Source organism: Microcaecilia unicolor, chromosome 4 (assembly GCF_901765095.1).
Source record: "Microcaecilia unicolor chromosome 4, aMicUni1.1, whole genome shotgun sequence".
NCBI lineage: Eukaryota > Metazoa > Chordata > Amphibia > Gymnophiona > Siphonopidae > Microcaecilia > Microcaecilia unicolor.
The window spans coordinates 96,992,705-97,006,051 of NC_044034.1; the positions used below are offsets into that span (position 1 = coordinate 96,992,705).

At 44.6% G+C, this 13,347-nt stretch overlaps 1 protein-coding gene across 4 annotated transcripts in view; it reads left to right on the top strand.

Annotated features, from left to right (window-relative positions):
- ERICH6B (glutamate rich 6B) overlaps nucleotides 1-13,347 on the top strand; it is a 124,855-nt gene that overhangs the window by 12,066 nt on the left and 99,442 nt on the right. For all 4 annotated transcript variants that reach the window (XM_030200510.1, XM_030200509.1, XM_030200511.1 and 1 more), the window contains exons 3-4: nucleotides 8,730-8,790; nucleotides 9,511-9,641. In XM_030200510.1, the coding sequence (XP_030056370.1) occupies nucleotides 8,730-8,790; nucleotides 9,511-9,641 (192 nt within the window). The remainder of the gene's footprint in view (nucleotides 1-8,729; nucleotides 8,791-9,510; nucleotides 9,642-13,347) is intronic.

Here is a 13,347-nt window from a genome sequence, read left to right on the forward strand (position 1 = left end):
GATGACCATCTCTAAGGTCAACCTAAATGTTGAGATTTGGGCGTCCCTGACTATATTATCGAAACGAAAGATGGCCGCCCATCTTGTTTCGATAATACGGGTTTCTCCGCCCCTTCGCTGGGACGTCCTGCAAGGACGTCCTCAGGAAAACTTGGGTGCCCCATTCGATTATGCCCCTTTATGTCGTGCAAAACTTACAGTATTGCCCTTTTAGCAATTAGGGAGGGTAATCTGCAAAGACATCCCATCAATTCTGGCCTTTTATCAAACTACAATTTACCTGCTATTTGAGAGGGTTCTCCTGAGAGTGAGTTAGGACAGGATTTACAATTCCACACATACTTGAGAGTGTAGGTGCATAATTTAACCCAGATTAATTGTATGTCCCAGATATCAGGAATACATGTGAGCTCATAGTTTTCCATAGATATTTTTCAAAGTGGAAGGATATGCCTGCTTTCTCTTTGAAAATCTGGCAGAGTCCACACAGAGAAAAGTATATATTTGTCACCTAGGTGTACAGCTAAAAAAAAACTATTCTGAGATTTGCAGGGAGCAATTTTTAATAATATCTGTATAGATGCCACAGATAATGTCACTAGCTCTCAAAGGTTAAAAAAATAAAACATGGGTACTTTCCTTTGAAAATTTCCCCAAGGAAAGTTCCTACACAGATTTGCACCTGCTTTATCTTCAGGTATTTTTCCCTTAAGAAAAACACACATAGATTTTAAAATGTAATCTGCCTGCAATATTTTCCTTCTCCAACCTTAACAAACCTCCAAAAATGCCTAATTTTTGTGAGTCTAAAAATGTATGCATTTTTTTTATCCCTGTGCAATTTTCAATTAGGCAATTTATCCAGAGAAATAATTATTTCCTTGGGTTAATGGTTTCTGAAAATTGACCTCCCTGTTACCTAGAATTGTTTCATATTCCGAGTGGCCCAGCCACTTTGTTTTCTTTGGTTTATCCATACATTGCACCATCCTCTTAGGCATCAGAACATTCTTGTTTGCAGTGAGTTTGAGTCATTTATTGAAGGTGTCAGTCTAATGCTGCCTAAGTGGAAGAAATCGCACCTACCTTGTAGCTGCTGACACGTACACCTGTTCTCAAACAGGTGTAAGTAAGGTGCTCATTTTCAAAGCAGATGGACACCTCAAAATGCCCCAAAAAGTCTACTTGCTAAAAACGTCCCAATCCTGATTTTGGAACAGCAGAATCTGGACGTTTCAAACTGCAGTTCTTCCAAATAGCAAGGGGACATGTTTTGGATGGGACTAGGGAGGGCCCAAAAGTTGGATGTCCAACAGCAATTTTCGAACAGAAGGAAACATCTATGTCTAAAAAGAAGAGTGTTTTTATCTAGACCTGTTTCAGTCACGTCCAAGTTGCACAGTGATACTCCGATTTAGCAGCTGACCACTGGAGGGATTAAGGCATGACCCCCTTCTTAATCCCCCAGTGGTTGCTGTCCCCCTTCCTCTCCCCTGAGAGTGAAAAGTGAAAGGAAAACCAGGCTGTATGTCATCTGCAGGTATTATGACCATTCTGAGCAAAGCAGCAAGCAGGTCAGAGGAGCAACCTTGTGGCTACTACAGTAGACTGTAAACCAAGGGATCCCACTGTAACATTATTAATTTATTTTCTGGGGCTCCCTCCAGGAACACTAAAATAATTACCTAAAAATATAGGACACCTGCAAGCCTGAAGGCTATTGAGGTGGTGTACATTCAGTTACAATAAGCAGTGGATTTTCCCCAAGTCAATTTTAATAATGGCTTGTGGACTTTTCTTTTAGGAAGCTATCCAAACTTTATTTACACCCTGCTAAGCTAACTGCTTTTACTACATTCTCTGGCAACGAATTCCAGAGTTTAATTACACGTTGAGTGAAGAAATATTTTCTCCAATTCATTTTAAATTTACTACTTTGTAGCTTCATTGCGTGCCCCAAGCGATTCACATCTGCCCATTCTACTTCACTCATTATTTTATAGACCTCTATCATATCTCCCCTCAGCCATCTTTTCTCCAAGCTGAAGAGTCCTAGATGCTTTAACCTTTCCTCATAGGGAAGTCATTCCATCCCCTTTATCATTTTCGTCGCCCTTCTCTGTACCTTTTCTAATTCCACTATAACTTTTTTGAAATGCGGAGACCAGAATTGCAGATAATATTTGAGATGCAGTCAGACCATGGAGCAATACAATAGCATTATAATGTCCTCATTTTTGTTTTCCATTCCTTTCCTAATATAACATTTTATTTGCTTTCTTAGTCGCTGCCGCACACTGAGCAGAGGGTTTCAACGTATCATCGATGACACCTAGATCCCTTTCCTGGTTGGTGACTCCTAATGTGAAACCTTGCATTAAGTAGCTATAGTTCAGATTCCTCTTTCCCACATGCATCACTTTGCACTTGCTCACATTAAACGTCATCTGCCATTTGGTCGCCCAGAGTCCCAGTCTCATAAAGGTCCTCTTGCAATTTTTCACAGAACATAAATTGACACTTGGCTAGACCTGCGTAAGCAATGTTGCAATAGTCAACTCATGACATTCTAGCATATGAAGGCCAGAAGTGGTGAGAATGTTACGAAATGAGTGAATTTGCATCTCATTAGCTTACTGGATCACCACACAAATATTTTCTTTCTAGTCTCATGGTAGAAGCTGTACACTCAGCCATCATCCCACAGTTCCACCGCATGACTTTCTGCATCAGCCTCTCTATCGAGTAAACTAATTGAGCAATAGGAGCCCATCTCTCCATTAACAACCACCATTAACAATCTATGAGGCCCTTTTACTCAGCTGGGCTAAAAGGTGGCCTACACTATTATTATCACATGGGTTTCCCCGTGCACCAAGGCTATTTTTATTGTGGTCATAAAATGGCCACATTTCCATTTTTCCTATTAATGACCTGGTACTAATTTCCAAATTACCACATGGCCATTAGCATATGAGCCCTTACTGGCACCTATTTAGTAGGTGGAAAGGGGTCATGCACTAATCATAAGTACATAAGCATCGCCATGCTGGGACAGAACAAGGGTCCACTGAACCAACACCCTGTCACCGACAGCGGCCAAAAGAACAAGCAATTTGTCCCGCCCATCCTAGAAATACTGTATTCTCTCGTCCATTCAATAACATTCTATCGCTTTTTCCTCCAGGAAGCCATCCAACCCTTTTTTTGAAGTCCGCTAAGTTAACCGCCTTAACCATCTTTTCCGGCAGCGAATTCCAGAGTTTAACTACGCGTTGAGTGACGAAAAATTTCCTCCAATTCGTTTTAAATTTACCACACTGCAGCTTCCTCACATGCCCCCTTGTCCTAGTATTTTTGGAAAGCGTAAACAGATGCTCCACATCATGTGCTAATTGGTTAGTGTTCGGCAATGTAGCTGTACTAACTGATTAGCGCTGGGCACGCCCACTCTTCTCCCCCCCAAACATGCCCCCAGTATGCACAGATGCCTGAAGTACTACTGGGAGCCTAAGTGCATTTTGGCGAGCAGGATGCACGCACGCATTAGTGCTTACTACCGCTTAGTAAAAGGACCCCTACATCAGCGCAGTGAGTGTTATCAAAACTCAGAAAGCAGCATTTCCTGGCTGCTGATCTCATGCACGTCTCAGTGCATTTCAGAAAGCAGGAAAGCATAACCTAGCCTTGAGACTGAACTAAGCATATTTATGTCCACATTCTGTGCAGGTTTACAGTTAGGGTAGTTACTGTCATGTTTTCTTAGTATGCTAGTTAGTGAAGCCTGAGCTTTGACATTTGACACTTGCCAGTAGCAACCCTATTTTGCAGTAGTTCTGAGCAGGTTTTATTTATGTTTCTTAATACTATAGTTTTGAATGAGGTCCACCCCAGTTTTTGAGGATAGGACTATCAAATGCCAAGTTTCACAGTTCAGGCTTCACAAACTAGCATACTAAGAAAACATCACAGCAACTACCCAGGGTCGCCGAAAGACAAAAGCAGGCCCAGGGCAAAAACTCTAAGAGGGGCATAATCGAACGGAGCACCCAAGTTTTCATGAGGGCATCCTCGCAGGATGGCCCCGTAAAGGGGCGGGGCAACCTGTATTATCAAAACAAGATGGGCGTCCATCTTTCGTTTCGATAATACGGCCGGGGATGCCCAAATCATGAAATTTAGGTCGACCTTAGAGATGGTCGTCCCCGGTTTTCGGCGATAATGGAAACCGAGGACGCCCATCTCAAAAATGACCAAATCCAAGCCATTTGTTCGTGGGAGGAGTCAGCATTCGTAGTGCACTGGTCCCCCTGACATGCCAGGACACCAACCGGGCACCCTAGGGGGCACTGCAGTGGACTTCAGAAAAAGGTCCCAGGTGCATAGCTCCCTTACCTTGGGTGCTGAGCCCCCCAACCCTCCCCCAAAACCCACTCCCCACAACTGTACATCACTACCATAGCCCTTAGGGATGAAGGGGGGCACCTGCCAGCCATTCAAGGTACTGCAGTTGGGCAGGCCTGAGTCCAAAGTGGAGGGGGCCAGGCCCCCCAAGCCACTGGGTCAGCCGGGCTCCCCTTCAAGACCAGGCCTGGGGAATCTTGCACCCCTGTCCTCCCCCCCCCCCCCCCCCCCCCCCATTATCTCGGCAGGCCTGCAACTACCCTGACTGTAAGCTGCACAGACTGTGGTAATAAATATGCTTAGTTCAGTCTTGCTTTTCTTAGGGAATCCAGTTTGGAAATCAAAAGTACAAGCTCCTGCATGCAATGTGGTAAAACTTGGATTGTATTAACCCTGCCAGGCGAATCTGTAGCTAGTTGGCACCCCTGCTACAGTATGTCTCTCAAGAATATCACAGTCAGCCACCAGGAAGTGCTGGCTCATTAGGTTTGAAAATGCTCATAGTGCTGACACAAACTGTACTTAGCAGTCAGCATCCATAAGATGGGCTCCCTACACTTCTTCCAGGTTCTGAGTGATGATGGTGCAGCAGACTGTTAAGCAAACACAGCCAGTGGAATTTTCATATACCTTAAAATGGAACTTTCCCCAGGAACCCAGCACAGGAAAGTGTTGAGTACAGGTGTCGGGCTCCTACTGGAGCAATCCTGAACCAGAAGACAGGCTAGAAACAATGGCAGAACACTGAGCCAATGGGAACAGATAGAACAAAAGTGAAGAACTGTACAAATCAGAATTAGAATGAAATGAGAAAACGAGTTCTGTTTCTAACATTATTTTCAGAATAACTCCTTGAAAATTGATCAGAATTTTCAGAATTCCAGATACTTGTTAGTTTAGGGGCCCTTTTACTAAAACGCGTTAAGATCTGGGATTAATGCATTTTAATGCAGGACCTTCCCATGCGTTAAACCCAGATTTTCTGTGGTAGTATTTAGTACTTTTTAAATAATTGTTTTTTGCAGATCCTGAGCTAATTTTTCCATTAGCACATGGGCCTTGCAAAAAGTTAATGTGGGAGCACTTACAACCTCCTATTTAGGAGACTTTAAGTGTTCCCGCATTAAGGGGACCTTGTACTAAGGGGTTGGTGTGTGGCAGTGAGCTTGCTGTGTGCCAATCCAGAACTACCGCCAGCCCAACGCGGTTGCCGGCAGTAATTCCACCCCTAGCGTGCACCATTTCTGGTGCTAGCGGTAATTAGGGAAAAATATTACCGCAGGGGGTTGCCCAGTGGTAATCGGGTAGTGCTGCGCGCTGTCCAATTACCATTGGTTAGCGCGGGAGCCCTTACCGCCACCTCAATGGGCGGTGGTACGTGCTCTCTCTGAAATGGCCACGCGACAAGTGCAAACTTGCCATGTGGCCAGAGTGGAGGAGTAGCCTAGTGGTTAGTGCAGCACACTTTGATCCTGGGGAACTGGGTTCTATTCCCACTGCAGCTCCTTGTGACTTAACCCTCCATTGCCCCAGGTACAAAATAAGTACCTGTATATATGTAAACTACTTTGAATTTAGTTGCAAAATACCACAGAAAGGCAGTATATCAAGTCCCATTTCCCTTCCCTTCCCTTCCCCTTCCCAAACTTATTGCATGGCCATTTCATTTTTTCCAATTTTCACCCAGTTTCGTAAAAATGGCCACTGCCCTAGCATAGGGCCCCTTAGGGTGCCCTAAGTCTATTAAATCCAGTCAATGCACGCTAATTAGAATGCGCTAGCTGGATATTACTTCCATGCCCATTCCCCACCTATGGCACCCCCGCCGCCTCCCCTGAGGTCATCGCCGCTGCTGCCCCCCTCCACCGGGCCCCCCTCCGTCTGAAACGGGGCCCGTGCAGTGCCTCTCACCTCTGTGTGAAGGCGCTGCACAGGCAAGAACAGCTGATCGCCTCCTCCGACGTCCCTCCGTTCCTCCTGGGCCCGCCCTCGTCTGATGTAAGTAACATATGTAGGTTAATTACGTCACACGAGGGCGGGCCCAGGAGGAACGGAGGGACGTCAGAGGAGGCGATCAGCTGTTCTTGCCCGTGGAGCGCCTTCACACAGAGGTGAGAGGCGCTGCACGGGCCCAGTTTTAGACGGAGGGGGGCCCGGTGGAGGGGGGAGCGGCGGCGATGACCTCAGGGGGAGTGGTGGGGGCGGGGCACGGGGCGGAGGATGGCGGGAGCTGTTTTTTCTAAAAAGGAGGAAGGGAGGGGGGGACGGGGTTGCCTAAAAAAGTCACGATTTAATGCAGGGGGAGCGGGGAGCAGCGGCGACCTCGGGTGGGGCGGGGAGGGGCAAGGCCGTCCATAAAGGACGTGTTTGGTTTTGGTTTTTTTAATGTTTTTGGCATGCGCAGAGCAGCCAGCATAATGCTTGGCTGCTCTGAGCATGCTTTACGGGCTGATTCGACGGTTTTAACAAAGGGTTAGAGGATGCAAGTGAGCTGCAACGAGCAGCTCATTTGCATTCCCTTTCCTTCGTGCATAGCTGTTCTGTACCGATTCATTATGGAATTCGGTACGGAACGGCTCTAACGAGGACTTTTGTGCATCTTGCCCTCAATGTTTTTGTACGTGTCGTAAAAGTAGGTGTTTCTTCATCACAGCTGGGGGACACATGAATAAGTTAGAAGGGAATATAATAATCCTCTATGCACATTTTGAGAAATTTCAGGGTGGTCATTAAATATATCTATATTGATTGTGCTCCCAAGAGGCAAAAAGAGAAATCAATTGAATTTATTACTGAGATGTGAATGTAAATGGATTTTTTACTTGAACATGGTTAAACCTCAAGGGTTGAATGATAACTAAGTTAAAGCATCCTTTCTAATGAATTGTTAAAGTATTGTCAAAATAATGAGAAATCAATTTGCATGGGATGTGTACTGATGAAAACTAATCATTGATGAATTTGGAGTAATTGATTTTAATTACATAAGAAAATAAGTGTTGCCATACTGGGACAGACTGAAGGTCCTTCAACCCCAGTATCCTGTTTCCAATAGTGGCCAATTCAGGCCACAAGTACCTGGCAAGATCCCAAAACAGTAAAACAGATTTTATGCTGCTTATCTTAGAAATAAGCAGTGGATTTTTGCAAGTCCATCTTATTAAGGGCTTATGACCTTTTCATTTAGGAAATTATCCAAACCTTTTTTAAATCCTGCTAAGCTAACTGCCTTTACCACATTCTCTAGCAATGAATTCCAGATTTTAATTACACATTGAGGGCCAAATTCTATAAGTAGCCTCTAAAAATCAGCGCTGAACATTTAACGCATTTAGGGTGATTCTATAAGGGATATGCATCCTTTATAGAATCACGCTTAGCACATAACTACACCTAACTGTAGGTGCCTGCAGTCTATGAGCAGTCTAGAAAAGGAATCAAGCACCGAATAAGTACTGCAGTTTACTGAGAGGGTCATTTATTAACAGTGTGTCCTAAGTCCATTAATGTGTGTTCATTGCCGGCCCAACCATTAAGCAAGACTAGGCGGTCACCTAGGGCAGCAGCTTCTAGTGGCAGCAAAAAGTAGCTGCAGTCAAAGCAAAACAGTGAAGTCCTGACAATCACACTAACTCAATCAGCATCCTCCTTTTACTTGCAAATCAAAGTGGATTATTTACAAATATGATATCCAATTATGTGTTGTTATACAATTATTGTAGGCACTGTTCCCTCTAAGCTGAGTGAGAGTCCTCCAATTACATTGTTGCCGGGAGAGGGGTGGTGGTGTGTCAATATTATGTTTTCAATCACTAGGGATAGGCAGGTTTCCTGGAGTCCTGCAGAGCTTGCCTGTCCCTCACTATTAAAAATGTAATAGTGAAACAGCACCCCCCACTGGCAGAACTGTAATGGAGGACTCCCACTCTGCTTAGAGGGAACAGTGATCATCAGTGAATGTGACTGTAGATGTTAATTATCAAAATCCTGAACGGGGAGAAGAGGGGCTAGAGACCTAAAAATTAATTTTGGGGGGTGTAAAACTGAAGGTTTGACAAGGACAGCCAATACTCTTGCACTGGTCCGTTGCCACAGGCTCATTGCATAAAATGGACCTTCACCAAATAACGTGCGTTGACTGCATTAGTGCATACTGCTAGTAAATGACGTCCTGAATGATTCAGATGCCTGGCCAGTGCATTTATAGCAGATAAAAGTGTCTCTGTTACGTTGTGTTACAGTATAGACATATAATCGTATAGTGAGAGGACAAAGCTTCTCCAAGATGGTGGATTTTTACACAAAAGGATTCTTTCCTTCCCTAGAGTTCTGGACAATGTTGCCAACACATTCCCAGGATGGATCCAGCTCAGAAACCAAGTCGAGGTGAGGAAAATAAATGATAAGCTTTTCTAGATCATTCCATTGACTTATTCACATGGGCTTTATAAACCATCTGTGAAAAGGGTTAAGTAACTCTGATGTTTTACATAAGGATAATTTTGTGAAAGATGTGGCAGATTAACCGAGAGGTCCCTAGAAGTGCTACATTGATATCTTGGAGACTTGAATACAGTCATTGAGGAGGCATGTTCATAATGACAGTTCGTGCCTTGCTTAATACTGTAGGTTGCACAGTCTTACAAAGAAAATTAAAAACAATGTTAGAAATGTCTTCCTAAGCTGTCATTTTGTCAGATGTGCAAGAGCACCTAAGAAAATCTAACTTGTAGGCTTGCCAAATGTTATGTTAAGGACCTCTGGGATCCTAGACCTCCAGAGAGACACTGAGAATAGCATACAACGAAGAATAGTAAATTGTCAGAGGCTAGATGCATGTTACCCTGTTTTTTTCACAAGTCCTTAGGACTTTCTATTAACTTGTCCTCACACCACCTTCCTTCCCATTGCTTTGTACCTTCTCCCTCTCACCATTCTTTCCGTCTTCTACCCCCTGCTTGTCTGAAGAGGATTATATGGAAGCCTGACTAGAACAGGAGATGCATGTTACAGTATCTCACTTATCACCAAGAGTCAAGTATTAATGATCAGTTTTCCTGTGCCTGAAATTGCTGAAGCTGCTATTCTGGTCTGGCCTCTTTGTAGTGTGTACGCAGCGTCAAGTTTTGTTTCTTCCGGGAGTTTGAATGACAACACACCGGATAGTAAAGGGCCTTTGCACGCGACTGCCCAGACGCAGACAGATTGGAGCTCATCTGGCTCTTCAGTTGAAAAAGGTGAGCCCAGTTAAGTACAACACTAACAGCAAAAAAATGAACTTCCAGAGCAATATATGCATGTATAGACAGGGGCGTAGCCAGACCTCGCAATGGTAGAGGACCAGAGTTCGAGGTAGGGGGCACATTTTAGTCTGCCGCCCCACCATTGCCCCCCCCCCCACCTCACTCCCCTCCGCCACCTCTCCGCTCCCCCTAGCGCCCTGCCACTCCCCACCAGGGCCGCCGAGAGACTGGGCCGGGCCCGGGACAAGGCCGCCCCTGGGCCCCACCCCCATTGCCATCCCCCAGGTTGTCGTTGCCCCCCCCCCCGAGGGGGCCCGGCACCACAGTCCCACCTGCCTCCGCCACCGGGCCTGGCCCCTTCCAGCCAAACCTTCGCCAGCAGAAGTGCTGTCTTCTGACTCCGGCATGCACGGCCCACACAGACGTGCTCCTCTCAGCTGATCTTCGCTGTACTCTGCAGGGCTTCTGTGCATCTGACGTCCTGCACATCAGACGCACAGAAGCCCTGCAGAGTACACCGAAGATCAGCTGAGAGGAGGGTGTCTGTGTGGGCCGCGCACGCCGGAGTCAGAACAGAAGACAGCACTTCTGCTGGCAGGGGTTCGGGTGGAAGGGGCCCGGTGGCGGTGGCGGGTGGGACTGCGGCGCCAGGCCCCCTTGGAGGCCCGGGCCCCGGGAATTTTGTCCCCCCTGTCCCCCCCTCTCGGCGGCCCTGCTCCCCACCCACTGTTGCAGCAAAGTACCTTGGCTGGCAGGGGTTGCTCAGTTTCACTAAAAGGAGAGTGCAGGATGTGAGGGGGAAGAGAGAGCAGGGCGGTGCCGGAGACCGGCACTGGACAAGGCTTCAGCTGGCGGGGTTGAGGACTCCCGCCAGCAAACCAGGGGCCCGGAGGTAATTTTGGGGGGGCAGGTCCCCGTGGCCCCACCTAGCTATGCCACTGATAGATAGAGAGGAAAAATTTTCCTTCTCTTTCTGCAAGGTTTTAGTTGCCATATTTTAAAACAGAGACATTTTGCCTATAGAATAAATAAGCCTTTTGTTGCTCTCAAGTTACTGATGACAGTATAGAGCCGTATCCTAGAGACAGTTGTTTTTCCCGAGAGGGATTTCATAAGCAAAGCTACCGGTACTTTCTGCAGAGATTACTAGCTATAACGCTTCGTAACCAACTTAAAGCTGTGCATCTTGATTATATTAGCTAGAAATGCCAAGCTGATTTGACCTTTGGCTATTTCCTACTAATAGTTTGCTATGCATAGCTAACCAATAGCGTAATAGGCAGCCAATCTTTCTTACAGAGCAACAAATGTGAAATGTTTGTCACCAAAGCAAAAGATATTGGACACACTGTTGTTGTTGTTTTTTTCTAAGATTAACCATGAAGGTAATTTTATCATAGGGCGCCTAGTTTAAGTAGCTAAGTCAGTACCTAATTAGGAGCTATTTTATAAACACACATAGGTGCTTATGTGTCTTTATAAAACACTAATGTTCTTGGCAGAAATCACACCTTGACTGCAGGTACAGGCATGAACACCTGCTTAAGAGTAGGTGTAAATGTTTGCACATAAAGAGGGAAGTTCTATATATATGGCGCCTAAAAAAATTGGTGCTGAAATCAGTGCCGATTAAGCGTATTCTATAATCTGTGCCTAGATTTAGGCACCAGTTATAGAATATGCTTAATGGATATCTCAGCGCCTAAAACTACGTGCATCCATTTACACCAAATCCCGGTGCATAGATTTGTATGCGCAGGGCCATATTCTATAACTATGCGCTTCAATTTTAGAACACCCATGAGACGCCCATTTCCCCGCTCATAACCATGCCCCTTTTGCCTGCATGCGTTAGAAGTTCAGCGCAGTTTGTTACAGAATATGCTTAGCGAGTTCTGCTCGTAAATTGTAATCAGTGCCAATTAGTGCTCATTATTGCTTGTTAAGTGCTGTGCTGTTATCAGCGCTCATTATCTTGTTAAAGATATGTACGTTGTTACAAATCCGCTTGGATCTCTAGGTGCACTATATAGAATCTCCACCCAGCTATGCCTACCAGCAAATCATGCAGCTTCTTGGCAAGATGTGTACTTTTAAAGCATTTGGTATTTTTTGAAAGTCATATCCCGAATGATCTCTCCCTCCATGGTGATACCCCCAAACCTTCCTGAGGCTAGCAAACCTGGCAGAGAACTGAAAGGCAGGTCTATACTTGCCATCTAGAAACAAATAAATGCTTTTTTTATTGAAAATATTTACTGTACATTGATCCTTATAGATCTAAGTGGAGCATAGAAAATATGAATGAAACTACCGGAAATGCAGCAACAATATAAAAATACAACAGAAAAAGAAAACTGTAGAAAACAGATGAACTGTGAACAATATTCAGACCAAGGAGTTAGCTGGGCTGCCTCCTGTGGCCAGCAGCAAGCCTAGAAATTCAATGTCAGGCCCTATCCAGAGACCGGCGTTGATTTCCAGGGTTTTTTTGGCCGCTATGCAAATAGCTGGTTAAGCCGATATTCGTTGGTAGACCAGCTAAGTTATAGCAGTCAAAGATAGACCTCTATTTTCATAGGTCTATCTGGCTGCTAAGCTTAGCCATTCGGCTAATCAATATTGGCACAACAGAGTCAGTGACTGGGCTAGCTTCTAAGCACTAATATTCAGCAGAGATAGCTGGCTATTTCGCGCTGAATGTTAGCACTTAGCCTGCTTTAACCATTCCTGGCCAATTAAATAGCGCTGAATATCAGGCAGCTTGAGTATGAAAATAAGCTCTCACCATTTTTCTGTGCTTGAGAAAATCATCCCCTAAGCATCCTTTGAGGTGTACCATAATGCAATGCCGGCAACCACAAAAGAGAGATAGTGAGTCTTTGCTTGCACCGTAATCCTTGTCCCTCAAACTGAACTGAACAGATTGGAGAAATCAGTTTCAAATAATCAGGGGGTAAAGATCAAAGAGACCATTTTAAACCTGATTGCCAGGTAATAGAGACCCAGTGTAATGAAGGCAAAACAAGTATGATGTGATCATATGAATGGTGGAGATGACCAAAGACCAGTATGGAGCCAAAACAGTCTCTTAGATAATCTTTCATATAGATATATTTTTTAATTTATTTATGCATTCTTGTATCCCAGTATTATCCAAAAACAAGTTTCAGTTCAAAGTGGCTTACAATTTACATTTTGGTGGAGTTACAATAGTGTTGTGCAATGTGGAGAGGACATTTATAGTTTGTGTGGTTATTCATAGAGTTTTTGAAGAGATAGATTTGAAGAGGAGAAGGTAGTGGTAGCTGTTGTGTTCACTTGTAGAGTTTTGGTGATATTTATTCATATAGTTTTTGAAGAGGTAGATTTGAAATGAAGGCAACAATATCTTTGTGCTTAGCTGTAGAATTTTTTGAAGAGGTAGGTTTTCTGAATTGGAGGAGATTTGTGATGCTTCTTATGGTTTTTGGTATTGAGTTCTACCATTTGGAACCCAGGTAGCTAAATCCTGCTGTGTAGATAGTTTTGTAGATGGTGTTTTTGCATTGGGTAGATGTACGAGTAGATAGTTTCTGTTTAGTGGGCTGGCATTTCTTGAGGATAGTTCATATATATCAAAAAAGGTCCAAAAATTTCCACAAAAGTCCAACACAGAAAAAAACAAGTGGAAAAACAACTTCAAGGGATCAATCCAAGA